Source organism: Protomyctophum bolini, assembly GCF_963924005.1.
Source record: "Protomyctophum bolini genome assembly, chromosome: 14".
Taxonomy (NCBI): domain Eukaryota; kingdom Metazoa; phylum Chordata; class Actinopteri; order Myctophiformes; family Myctophidae; genus Protomyctophum; species Protomyctophum bolini.
Genome location: NC_137875.1, coordinates 12969082 through 12983720, shown reverse-complemented (window position 1 = coordinate 12983720; position 14639 = coordinate 12969082). Strand labels below are relative to the sequence as shown.

Sequence of the window (14639 nt, the reverse complement as noted above, 5' to 3'; positions counted from 1 at the left end):
GATGATTAAATTATGTTGGTTTGTTGCTGCGACAGTTAGACAATTAGTAGTGTAGTGTTTCAAATAATCCCTTTCATTTGAAGTATCTTAGAAATGTGGGATCTTTGCACGCAAAACGATTCCATACAGATTATTTGCATTGTAAAACGATACGATACAAAGTTAATGTTGCTGTTTACATTTCGATATTCTTGAAATTAAATTAGAGTAACCGGGATGAAATGCTAACGTTAGACAGTCTGTGTGCTTTTGCACTGCCCCAGTTCAGCTATTTTACTGCCTTAAGAATTGCATTGAGTCTGACCCCATTTTACTGCTGTGCAAACGCAGTGCTACAGATCTAGCCACAGATATCTGCTGTTCCAACGGTGGGTCAATTGGCCTATAATCCGGACACTGAACGAGACAAATAGTGCTTAAGCCAAAGTTCTGTGTAATAAAAGCTTTCCTTACGAACGACCTCTCACACCTCAGTGAATAAACCACTAAAGTGTTAAGTGGAAGTTAAACTCTGCTCGCCGTTATGGCACCTGTTACAGTCTGTGACGTCAAGTGATCGACCACAGTATTTAACATCTAAGAATTGAGCTAAACTAGAATAAAACATAATTACGTCATGGCTCGACATTAACCTCAATAACAGTTAGTGCGTGCGCGCGAGTCATGAATGAGCTCCGCCGCTGTTGTGTATTGGTTCGCGCGTTCATGATTTATGGCCCAGTGCCGCTCAAGCTGTGGCTTGGGTCACGACGTGAGATGGAATGACGCAAGGTGCTGCGTTCATGGCAAAACCCAGATAATCTGAATCCTGGAGTGTGTGATGCAGGTTGTGTCCACTTACCAAATGTATGAATCCAGCAGCTGTCAGCCATGTGCTTATGAAGATGGAACACAGGTTCACCAGCTTGATGGAATTGCTGTGCACAACAGGAAGAATAACATTAACATAAGAGACAGAACGACATTGGACAAATGACATTGTCAACTTCCGATGAGTGCTGTCACCCTTTAGACTCCCAAACACGACTTACTCGAGTTGATTTATTTGTTTTATGAGATTACTTTACTTTGTCCCGCGGGGGGAAATTTGTCTTGGGCAAAGTGCACTAGTACATTTTGCCCAAGACAGATTTCCCCCGTGGGACAATAAAGTATAACTTATCAGCCGATTTTGATAACTTGTAAGACATACATGGTTTTCCGCTGACACTCTGTGATACGACACGTTTGTATCACATGACCAGAAGAAAACCACGTACGCTCGTTTCTCAGGGCTGATGGGTAATTGAGTCCCAATGCAATCCTATGGGGAATCATGGCAGCGTCCGGGTGGCTCTGTTGTTCTTACTTGTTTACGATCGCGATGGTGGAATATTTTTGGACATTTATTTTAAGGTGGACTTTCGTGAAATGGAGGTACGTTCACGATCTGGTGATTCTTCAGGTTAGTTAAAAACTGCCGCAGTGAAGCGATGATTATTATTGACAATGTGTGTTAAAAGGATCCCTGGCGAATAAGACATAATTATAATAGCCTGCCATTATAATTGACGCATTTTGAGCTTGTAGATCTGCTCCTTTTGCGGTTTTTGAATTTGAATCCTGACGATGTATCTAAACTACAATAGACACAGTAATTACTAGACAGATGAATCTCAAACATACAGTATAGGGCAAAGTGGCCTACGGAGACCCTCAGCATTCCTTGAGGGGGTTTAATACAAATTAGCAACTTCCTCCTGGGGGATCCCGTCTCCCGAGGCGTTCCCAGGCCAGTGTGGAGATGTAATCCCCCTGGTCCTTGGTCTGCCCCGGGGTCTTAACTCCCAGTGGGACGTGCAACATCCATCCATCCACATAATACCGTACACAGTGTGTATATCCTGTATGATATATTGTACCTCGTTTTCAGGATATTCAAAAACTGTAGGATTTCGGAGAACTGTATCAACCTCAACGCTCTCAGGAACCTTAAACCTGTGAGGGGAGAGATAGAGACAAAGAGACAGAGAGAGACAAAGAGACAGAGAGATTATGTAAATTGACATTAATGCAGAAAGGGAAGACGAAGCACATGGTGTTAATCGAGGCGTATTCCCACATCTCTTTGCAGTGACAGCGGAAAGCAGAGGCATAGATAATAAGAAAAGTGACAGATGAAAGGAGAGGTGCTCTGTTGTGGACGGACAGACAGGCGGACGGACGCAGTGACTCTAGGAAAGCGTGTACATTATGAGAAACTAAATCACCACAGACAAAGTGGTGCGCACACACTGTACCACAGCACTGCATTAAAAGGATTAGCATAATGGCCTTGCAGAATAAGTGTGTGTGAGATAGAAAAAGACAAGACCTGTCTGGGCTTATGTTCAGGCTCATCAACGACTTGGAAGATGGTGGATAACGTACTATAGTCAAAGTACAGATAAATCCACTGCAAGAGAAAGTAGCTCAGTCAAATTAGTACTGGAGTAGCCTATACTTCCTTTAAAAAAATACTTGTCTATGCAAAGGTACATCCAATATTAAAATTGACCAAGTCACTCTGACTTAGACATAAACAACCCTGATAAGTGCCCATATATAGGCATGCCACTATGACATAACCATAAATAAACAAACCCGATATGGCCTTAGATGTCACTATGTTGGCTTTGTTGGCCCTCACATAGGTGTGAGGGCCACGTAGCTGCCTGAATCTCTAGATGTGAAGGCCGGACCTCAAGTGATTTTAAGTATTCAAAAGTACAAATTGCAAAGTGCATTTTCTTTTAATAGCAATGATGAAATCATACATATTGAATGAATGAATGAATGAATGATAAATGAGATTTTCACATGGGCCCTGATTGATCCCAAATAAACGTTGGACAGCCGCCGCCGTTCTTCTTCTTACCCCATCTGGCCAGGCAGCAAGCCCAGACCCACAGGGACTGGCAGCGACCCGCCTGTGGCTCCGCCTGTCTCACCCGGTAGCCGTTGTGGAACAGGTCGTCGCACGACTTCTTGGGTCTCCACGTCGCCTCGGCCGCGGTCATCTCGGTGACGGACCTGGTGCTGTTCCGACGGCACGCGTGCACCAGCAGCTTAGGAGGAATCATGACGATGCTATACTCTGACACCCGCTTCAGCAGGTTGTCCTCCTGGCTGTGAGCTCGTGGATGTGCTAGTTTCAATATTGTTTGAAATAGGGCCCGCAGTGGCTCATTGACTTGGTAATGTTGCCTATACTTTCTTCCCCTTCCGAAAGAGAGACAAGTATGGTTCGTCCAAAGCAGTGCTGGAAACACCTTGGTGTATGTCAGGTATTCTTTTGTCCTTCTTGTGAAACATTTTTCTTCTTTTCTTTGGTCTTTCGTTTGTCTTATTTTCTCTTAAAAAAAACTTTTTTTCCCTCTCTCCTTTTTTCTTTACGCCTATTCTTTTTTCTTTCCGCCTTCTTTTCACTTTCTTCTACTCTGAGAAATGTCAGACGTAGACCTGTGTCCAGGATGCTTCCGCCAGAGACCTGTGTCCTGGATGCTTACGCCAGAGACCTGTGTCCTGGATGCTTCCGCCAGAGACCTGTGTCCAGGATGCTTCCGCCAGAGACCTGTGTCCAGGATGCTTCCGCCAGAGACCTGTGTCCTGGATGCTTCCGCCAGAGACCTGTGTCCTTGATGCTTCCGCCAGAGACCTGTGTCCTTGATGCTTCCGCCAGAGACCTGTGTCCTGGATGCTTCCGCCAGAGACCTGTGTCCTTGATGCTTCCGCCAGAGACCTGTGTCCTGGATGATGGATGAAGACGTCTTGGGCACCAATCGACTCCTCCAGATGTGTGGAATGCTAGTCTGTATGAGCTCAACCTGTCGTGTCACTCTCACCCAAAAACCTGCTGTGTCATTGTGACCTAAATGCTATTAAAGTGTTTTAATCCCCCCTGCACGCACACAGGCACGCACGCACAAACACCTTTCAGCCAGTAGTGGAAAGTAACTATGCACATTTATTCAAGTACTGCACTTACTGTGAGTACAATTTTACGATTGATTTTTTACTTCAATATTTCCATTTTTCTGACACTTAAAAATAAATTATCCGATTATACATCTCAAATATTACACACGCACGCACGCGCACGCGCACACGCACACGCACACACGCACACGCACACGCACACACACACACACACACACACACACACACACACACACACACACACACACACACACACACACACACACACACACACACACACACACACACACACACACACCTAAAAGCTAAGCCTAAACACAGACAGGGGATTTAGCGGTGATGGAAATGAATTGAAAACTAAAGCAGGTGGAAAACACTAATCCAGACTTAATAACAAGTGAAGTGCCTTGTGGACAGTAGAACACAACACAGCTACAACTAAAACTACACAAACCATAGACAGACAGACAGACAGACAGACAGACAGACAGACAGACAGACAGACAGCTTCCTGGAACAACGGAAGCTGTGAAAATTAAGGATAAAGCAGACGTCTCCTCCCCGCTTCCGCTTCGTCTTAACTGTCACGTAAATTTGTCCTAAGAATAATAGTAATCGAAGCGCATATAAGCTTACTGCTCATCGGAAATGGAAAATTAAAAAATAAAATGTAAAGATAATGGGAGGTGGGAGATAATAATACAGTACATTAGTTCCAAACTCTATGTGGCATTCGGAGGTTGTGGAATAGTTGTCTGGCTACACGAGTCATGAGACTACCTCGACACACTAATCCAGAGGTAGCCGGGGATCAAACCGCCGACCTTTCTATTCCCTGAGCGCCTGCTCTACCTCCTAGGTTTTAAAGCCCCCCCCCTTGCTATCTTTATCTTATGAATAAAAAATACGATTTAGCACAGATTTGAGTGTGGAGCTGGAGCATCCCTTTATTTTTTTCATATATACTTTCGCAGCGCTATTTGAAAATAGCAGACAACGAGCTTGTAGATCTGCTACTTTAACACTAGCATGTCTGAACTCAACTCACCTACTACTCTGACGGCTAACAGTCATGATGACCGTGTTTTTCGTGCAATTCCATTGGTGCAATTCCATCTCCCTGCATCTCTTCTAATGCCCCCCCCGGCGGGTGGGGGTTGACGACTTGCCATTGTCTTCTAAACGACACATTCCAACTAATTCAAGGCAGGAGTTTCAACTCAACAGGACAACTCAAGTTATTTTTTCTTTTTCATTTCAGTTTACCAAACTAAATTTATAGTGACGGTGTGAGCGCTATATTGAATACCCTTGTGCAAACACTTGTGCAGCAAACACTGTCCGAAATAGGCTACCACACGTTATTGTAACAGCCAGAGCCAGGTACATTGCTCAGTCAGACGAAATACGACATTAGATTATATATTGTCATTTTTATATAGAGGGGAAAACATTATAGGCTACACGCGTGTTATCGATGTAATTAATATATAGATTGATTGTGCCAGTTCCAGCGCCAGAGGTCCGCTTCTCAGCAGCAGAAGGTTTATATACCATACTATAGATCAAGTCATGTGACGCATCACCGCCACAAATAGTGCTACAGCGTTATCTAAAATGCACTTCCACATACCTCACCGGCAGTTACTTGGATTCATGAACATTTGAATGTAGCCTACATTTACATGAGAGAAAAAAAGGAAAGAGCCGTGCGTGCGTGCAAATCATTTCCACTGGTCGCTTGCAGAAAAGTTTACAGACAAAGGACGGACGGACAGAAGTAACTTATCTTTTGACTGACGAAACATTTAGACGTTCGGGAGGTCTATCGTGTTGGAATGATTTCAAACACTGTCATTTTTATTTGGAATCGCATTGGCAAGCATTCTCGCTCCAAGGAAAGGAAATTTCGGTCTGGTCAAACCGACCATGCACAGCTCGTAGTCACGAAGCTATAAACCTTATTATTCCAACGTTTCGGCAAACAGGTTGCCTTCTGCAGGATATATTTAAAACAGCCTGAAAAAAACAAAAACATGATCCGGATTAGAAAGAGCTGGCGATATTTATATGCCAGAATAGGCTGTGGAACAATCCTTATCAGCAGGCTATAATGCCGGTTTTAGCATGCCCTCCGGAAAATAAAGTCAGACATTTAATTATTTCTGCAAACCGCAAATAACAAATAGCCTATAACCTCTAAAACAGCATTTAGTCTACATGTTGTGAGTACTGTAAGCTACATTCGTAGGCTGCCTTTGCCTACATGTGGAAGTAGTTGGAATGCAAATGACCCATTTAGCTTGAACAATGGGTCTCCAGCCGGGAGGGACATGTGAACTTCACTGCTTGCGGGGGGAGAAAGGGTGACAGCGGTCATTTGGACGAAAAAGTGCAGATGTAGTAGGTATAAGTATGCCTAAAATCATGTTTACAAAACGTTTCAGATGGAGAAAAAAAACAGAGATGATTTGAATCGAACATTTCGAAAAAGTCATGCAAGGGGAACTTTCAGGTCATGAAAGGGTTTGAGAGCCAGAGGTTTGATGCATCAGGTGGGCTTACCGAGGCTTAGAAGAGCAGGAGGTCAGCCGGTCTGCACGGATGCAAATACTGTAATACACTATATCTCTTGTCCCCTCGTGACCCCTCTGCCCAAGTGTCATGTACAGTAATCACTGGCGGAAGAAATACTGTCAAATATATGCAGTCTAGAAAATTAAAGGTAGGGCAAGTGATGTACTATAGTTACTTTTCAGGATTCAAATAAAGAAAATAGCAAAAGTAGCAGATCTACAAGCTCAAACGCTTGTGGATCTGCTACTTTTGAGGCTTCTGTGTGATGCTATGAGTATGCATGGTAAGGCCACGATGTTACGAAAAAACACAAAAAGTTAAAATATGGAGATAAGAGGTTTTTGCCCGACAGCAACTAAATGTACATTGTTACTGTCAATCAGGTGGGTGTCATAAAACAGTAGACTCCATTATTAGTTAGTGGGGTGTTAAAGTGATGGCCATCTTGCGATTAATTGTCCTCCTTTTAAAGGGTGTGATTAGTAACACAACAACATGGCCGCCTGCAGCTTTCCTGTGCAGATGGTTGCAATGTGTGGCACAAATAGAAATTAATTTCATAAAGGTGACGGCAGGGGGGCCGGCGAGGACTGCATCATTTACTAATAATGAGCAGAGCACCTGTGTTTGGCGTGCGTGTGTGCGTGCGTGCGTGCGTGTGTGTTTGCGTGCGTGCAGGGCTGGAATCAAAAGCGCACAGATGCCAGGAATAAAAACTGAATGAGCTCTCTCTAGCCCATAGAGACACACACACACAGTCCAGATGCTCATTGTGGGGATATTCTGGGGGATGGTACCTGTGTGTGTGTGTGTGTGTGTGTGTGTGTGTGTGTGTGTGTGTGTGTGTGTGTGTGTGTGTGTGTGTGTGTGTGCGCCGTGGTTGTTTTCATTGAGAATGTGGAAGGCAGGACAGGTTTCTCTCGTTCCTCAGTCTCCCAAGCCCAGAGACAACTATTCCACTATTTACTGAATGCTACTGTATACACAGTGTGTAACTAACTATGCCTGCTGAAAGATGACAACGGACGATTATATATTGCCATGTTTAAACAAAAAAGCCGGAACATAGCAGATCTACAAGCTCACAACGTGTCGCAGCAGCCATTTCAACTGTGTCAAATCAGACATACCTCAATATTCTCTAATCCCTCAATCGAGTTTCTAAATTCCGGCTACAGGCTTTAGTTTAGACATACTATTGGTCTGACTGTCATTAGACCGACAACGTTCCTCAAACCCTCAGCTCCACCTCAGCAATCCATCTCCCAGGCGTCTAGCGCATTGTAACGGGGACAGACTCCCGCGTGTTACCGGCTGATACCGACAATAAGCCACTCCCGACCTACTACTTATTCTAACCAATAACCATAGAACAAGCATTTCTGATTTTGTTGGTCTCTGACAAAACATAAAACATAAAATTCAACTAAAAACAACATAAAATTCACAAGCGACAAAAGCAACAGATCGACGAGATCAGATCTGCTACTTTTGATGCTTTCGTGTGACGACGTAGTGTGATCAAGCAGGAACAAACTCAACAAATGAAAAGATGGAGATAGGAGGTTTCTGACCATGTTCTATCTATACTAATAAAATTATTAATCCTTTAGCATACTGCTGCAAATGAGTGGGAGCATTTGTCACGCGAGGCACTGAGCAGAGAGGCACTACACATAATGAGGTTGCCTCATCTGACCAAGGATGGATGTGGGGGCAGCATTGCCAGATTTAGTGAGAGAAACAAGCAAGCAGGTGTACGAATACAAGCCCATAAGGATAACGCGCGCACACACACACACACACACACACACACACACACACACACACACACACACACACACACACACACACACACACACACACACACACACACACACACACACACACGTGTATACACATTTATATAGTGACTGGCACAAAACCTTTTAAGATGGGGTTCCGTGGCCAAATACATGTATCAATCAATTTGATGGTCGATGACAGCCACTGGCTTATAATACGCGGAGATGGCAACACTGTAAGGGGAGTGGGGTCTTCCTGCCAAGTGAGCGCTGGGCCATAACAACATAAGGAGGACACACCCACGGCCATGCCAGAGATGTAAGCCTCTTTAGAGCAGGAAAGCCCTGCAGGTGCTGTAGCAGCTCCGGGGATGAGCAGACAGACAGACAGTACACCACCACGACCAGCAGGAGGCAGCGGCGGTTTAAAATCCAAGTCCTGTCTCTATCTCTCTCTCTCTCTCAGGATGATTGTGGGTGCAGAGACGTGCTAGATCCAGGCATCTATACCGATTGATGCTGTGCCCCTTTGGAAAGCAGGGAGCATGCACCCTCATAAGAGAAACAGGTTTAAACTGGTTAAACTTTATGGTAAATGGAGCATTCATTATAGCACTTTTATCCGCTATATAGGCCTACCGTTTACTTTGTACCACACTGTGAACCAGGGGGCAGTTTGTACTCATTTCAACCTGGTGTTAATTTGGAGGGCGTGTATGAGCCGGGGCTCTAGTGGCTAAGCTCCAATCTATGCTAATGGGGCACTGCTATAGAGCCCTCTCGGGTTCCCTGTTCGCCTAAAGTTCTTTTTTTCTTTAAGGAGATTAATTTCTTCATTTATTTTCCAGGGAACTCTGCAATTCCCTCTTAAATTAGCCATGCACGGATGCACTCACTCACTCACATGCACACGCACACGGACACACACACAAACACACACCCTTCTTCCCTCTCGATCTGTGTCCAATTTGCAGAAGCAGTGAACAGGCACAGAGCAGTCGACTCGTCCATTGTAGCTACGGAGGTGTTTTACGACGAGGCCAGCCTCCGGTACAGCGGGGCGGTGTTCACTTCTCTCACACAGGGTCACACGGCTGAGATAGTGAGATGAGAGGTGGTGTAATTGTGATGGATTTGCCCGCCGTTTCCTTGCCGTTTTAACAGTAAGGAGCGAAATAGTCCACACGGAACGGAGGATAGAGAAGTGGTTCCCCCCAGTGTGGTCTGGGGAGCCCCATAATGGGTAACCAGGGGTGTGTGTTTAGTTTAGTTATATAATGTCCATTGGTGTGTATCGACTTAACATACTGTATATCGAAAATCTGTTGAACCACTTTAACCAAAAGCTTGTAGATCGGCTTTTTTTTGGAGGATCCGCAGCCAAATACATCTCAACACACACTTAACCAACAAGTATGGCCATTTTAGAAACAGTATATTTATTTATTTATCAGTGAAGCCATATCATGCTGAGTAGACAGTGAGGTGTTTAGACAATTAGACTGGTATGGGCATTTAAGGCTAATCTATAGCTCTGAAATGTATACTGTACATTAAGTAGGCCTATAAATTAAATGTAATCTTAGTGGAGTTTAAATCAAATATATAAGAGACATAGGCGCGCGCGCACACACACACACACACACACACACACAAAACATGTGTTATCAATTAGAATAAAAAAACACTTCTATAAACATCCTATTTTAAGCTTAGATCTACTATTTTGAACAAACCTAATAATGTTATGTGATGTGACAATAATGTTGAATGGGGGTCCCTGGCACGAAATATGTCCAGATGGGGGTCGTGTTTGAAAACCAAGTGGTTTTATCCTATTGCTGTGTTAGGTGGAAGCGCTGCTAGAGCAGGCACACACACACTGAACCAAGTAGCACAGTCCCGACGTCACTCCCACTGCCCCTGCAGTGTCACCACGGAAGTGTGGTTATTTTTGTCTATTTAAATTCCCACAGGGAAAATCTTAGATCACTGTGTTCCAAAAATAAACAAACCACCCGGGCAATTCTGTCAGGTACTGTATATGACCCTGTGTCGTTTATGATGTTAAGTTACATTTGTTCTGTGTTTTTTAGTTGTTTTTTTTTTGGGGGGGGGGGGGGGGGGGGTTGCTCTTTGGATAGCCTAAATTAGTATGCTATTTTTCACTGGCAGTTTATGCTTCATATCCATCAGCCGGCTGATTTGTGTATTTTATATCATATGATTACCCTATGAGATTTGGAAAATATAATAATAATAAAAATATATTTTTTTAATATAAATATACTGTAACTCATAAAACTCATGAGTCAGCAAAATATCATATAACATTGTTTTGTTTAAAAAATTAATAAAAAAACATACAGAGACTACAGACCAGTACAAGACAAACACAAACAAACGCAAGGACAAGATAAGACAAATAAGACATGTACAACAAGTAAGTAAGTAACATACGACTAGGGCTACAGATACAGACATGGGAGCCAAAAGCAAACGACGATAACAAAAGAAGCAACCGTTGGTCACAACCCAACAGGCATAACATATCAATTAAATAATTGAACTGCCTAAGGAGCTTTGGACCGGACACCACAGTGTCCGCTCTGGCGCCATTCATCTTGGCAGTAGAACGCTCCGGTAAACAAATATCAGAAAAGCAATTAAGCCAATTTCTCTGCAAATTAATAGTCGGTTCAAACTAGTTTTAGAAATTTGTTTTATTAGCAGCAGTTGAGGCAGCTAATAATATGCGTTTGTCCTGAAAGGTTAATGCGATATTTGGGCTATAACCAACGAGAAAGAGGGCAGAGCTTTACCAACAATGGTTACTACAATCTCCAATTCCAAAAACTTTTGATAGAGGGGCAATGCCAACACATATGTAAATAGTCTCCTTTAACAGAAGAATAAATGGTACTGAATTAACTAATTGACATTTAAATGTACGCTCAGGCGTAAAGTAAAATGTATGTATAACTTATAATGAATAGTCTGGTGAGTATTTTAGATGAAATTAAAAAAATAATAATAATAATAAAAATAATATTCCAAACAGAAGGCCAATCCCAAACAAAATGCAATGCCTGAAAAATCCTTTCCCAACTGTTTGTGATTTGGTTACAGAGATAAGTTCAGGTTGTGAGTAATTGTAAAAAAGCTGCATCCCAGGGTACACCATACGTTCTCAATGCTGTGCGGAGCTTGAGATAGAAAAACCACAAGGAGCCTGGAAGAGAATAATCATCTTTCAGGTCTTGAAAAGACCGGAGACATTGATTGTTAAAGATATCGCCTAAAACAAAAATTTAACGAAAATCTAATAATTTGTTCCATTACATTTAACATGGGTTTGGATATAAAATACAATAAGTTGATGTACGGTTTATGCCACCGGTTTTCAACATGTGGAGACCACCTCGGGAACCCCCTTCAAGGGCCCCTGGGGGCCCCCACTTTGAGAACCACGTACCACTGAGGCAGATGTACTGTATAATGAATCAGGACTGGCTAGTGATAAGATAAGTGTTGATGTTGGTATTCATGAAGTGTGCTGGCATGGTGTGATCCTGGGTTAAAGCCCTGGTGTTACACTATAATGGGATGATGAAAACTGCTGTAAAAAGCTTTGTTCTGTCCGCCCGCCGACACAGACACAGACACAGAGCTGCACGAGGTAATTAGCTGAGTCTGGTTGGAAGTCTCCAGTAGGTCAGGGTTATAAGGATAACCACGGCCCCATGCAGGACCCACAGGGAGAAGAACTGAAGCGCTGAAAACATGCTGGCCGATCATAGGTACTGCAGCGGTCATCATGGCCACGGGGCCAGACACGCATGAACAAGCAAAAATAAATAAATGTTTTGGACCAATTGGCTGGACTCACGGGGGTTGCACACAGGGTTGCGTACGGAGGTGACACTATACACAGTGCCTGTAAGACGCCGTCTAACGTGACAAAAAGGTGTTGTGCCAGGCACACCCAGAAGAGAAGATTTGTTTTAAAATAAATTAAAATTATTTCATTTGAAACATTTATCGACATAAAAATAAAAATAAATAACAGATGTACAAGAGATGACGCATCTCTTTCCATCTCAATGGCTCTGTCCATGCATTCATGTTTAATTGTTTCTATTAATGGCTGTGTACAGTATACAGTATAAGGCTTTGTATTTAAGGCTGAAACATTAAATTAATCCATAGAGAGACTCATTATAGCCCGGCAGGAATTGTATTAGGCGAGTGGTAAGTGCCCGCAGGCTGATCTTAACACCGTACCATGCAGAAAACAAATGGAAAACAACTTCCTCCACGGAGACCAAATAAAACCTCCAAGGTGTGCTTTGGAAAAGTGGGCGGCAGGCAGTGTTATGGTGAGTTGACATCAAGCTTATTATAGTTTTTGGCATTTATAGTTATTGTCATAGTAGCTTGGTGCATGTGAATGGTGCTAGAGAGGAAGCGAGAGAGACACACAGAAGCACAGAGGGAGGGCAGAGACGCGTCTCAGACCCCCTTCTGGCTCCCACACTGTGGAACAGTGTTGATTTTGTGGACTAAAACGAAGACGAAAAATGTCAGCTATGATGACTAAAACTTGGACTAAAAATATTGACAATTTCGTCAACAAATAAAAACTAGACTAAAATGTTAGGAAGGGACTAGTGGACAAGAGATCCAGTATTTATAAGTAATTTTACACTTGATTGCATGCTGAAAATAGCCAATCTACAAGCTCACAACGCAGCGCAGTGCGAGTGTAAAATCAGCCATTAAGACGGCATCAAGGCCCGCCAAAATACATTTTAGTCGACTAAATCAACTGTAGTCTAAAACTAGACTAACACTAAAACATTCCGGGTGACTAAAATGTGACTAAAACCAAGTGAAAACTATTTAAGAGACTATGACTAAAACTAAAATCAAAATTAGCTGCCAAAAACAACACTGCTGTGGAACAAACTCCCCGTCAGAGTTAGAACTGCAGAACTCACACACAACGTTCGGTCGCAATCAGAAGACCCATCTCTTCAGGCTCCATCCTTTTTACATAAGACTGCATTGCATGTCTTATGCAAAAGGTTAAAATGTAATTAAGAATTAAGATCCATATAATGTGGACACATGCCAGGTTCATTTGATGACCTGACATACTATAGTTTGTATAGTTTCAATGTACACATTATTAATTGCTTGATATTATACTGTTTAGACTGATGATGTTTTCCCTGTGATTCCTATAGTTTACTGAGGCACTACACTGCCTCTACACATTTAATGTGTGTGTTTACCTTGTTTATTTTAAGTCGCTCTGTCGCTCTGATAAAGAGCATCTGCTAGATGCCTACATTTAGTCAATTGTGAATTGTAAATGGAGAGCGAGTGTGACACTGGGAAATACAGAGCATAAAAGAAGAAGAAGAGAAATGTGTTTGGCAGGAAGAGGAGGAAAAACAATAGATGCCAAAAATGGGATAGAAGAGTGGAGGTGTGGAAACGCCCCGGCAGGAGAGTGAGGGATGACGCAAGAAGAGAGAGAGAGAGAGAGAGAGAGAGAGAGAGAGAGCTAGAGAGCTAGAGAGAGCTAGAGAGAGAGAGATGGTGAAATAGAATTAAGTCCAAACTCACCGAGCCAACTCCTGTTTAGGTAGACGGACACGAAGACTGGAGGAACGGTGAAGAAATCCACGACAGAGTTTACCTCCAGCCAGAACCACAGCTTATCGTTGGCCGCAATGAACTGTGGGAAGAAACAGGGATGACATTTACAACATATACGGCGGGCGGGCGGACTGACGGACAGAGATCATTAGAAGCAATCATTAGCTGCAGCAGAAACCAGTTGTGAATATATTTCTGAGGGGTGATATCCGCCTCCTATGTCCAACTTTTGGTGTATGTGCACAAACGTCCTAACACAAACATTAAATCCCATTCACAATGAATGGACAATTTTGAGTGTTTGTGTAAACACAAACATTGCGTAACACAAACATTGAAGACGAAGGTGAGGACGCAAATTCTGATTGGCCGGAATGAGATGATGTATGATGATAAGATCACCCCTCACTTCACACCGGTGTAATTTTTAAGGAAAGACCTGAGGACCAAAGGCCAAAATATGTGCGAGTTGCGACAACCTTGTCAAAATGTTTTGGCCACATCCAGAATCAAGAGTTTTTCTGCTATTTATTTTTTAAATCACTTTAACCTTGACGTGTGTGTAAAGTTTTAAGTATAACCACTACTTCAGACACCACTGGAGGTATATATTCATTAATTCATAATGGTGACAATCACAAAAGCTCATGCAAT

The 14639-nt window shown here is 42.9% G+C and overlaps 1 protein-coding gene across 11 annotated transcripts in view; it reads right to left on the bottom strand.

Moving 5' to 3' along the window:
* The window catches only part of LOC308328683 (calcium-activated potassium channel subunit alpha-1a), a 223450-nt gene that overhangs the window by 88394 nt on the left and 120417 nt on the right, over positions 1-14639 (bottom strand). For all 11 annotated transcript variants that reach the window (XM_080782710.1, XM_080782713.1, XM_080782716.1 and 8 more), the window contains exons 5-7: positions 13953-14064; positions 1902-1977; positions 842-917 (exon numbers count right to left, since the gene is read on the bottom strand). In XM_080782710.1, the coding sequence (XP_080638836.1) occupies positions 842-917; positions 1902-1977; positions 13953-14064 (264 nt within the window). The remainder of the gene's footprint in view (positions 1-841; positions 918-1901; positions 1978-13952; positions 14065-14639) is intronic.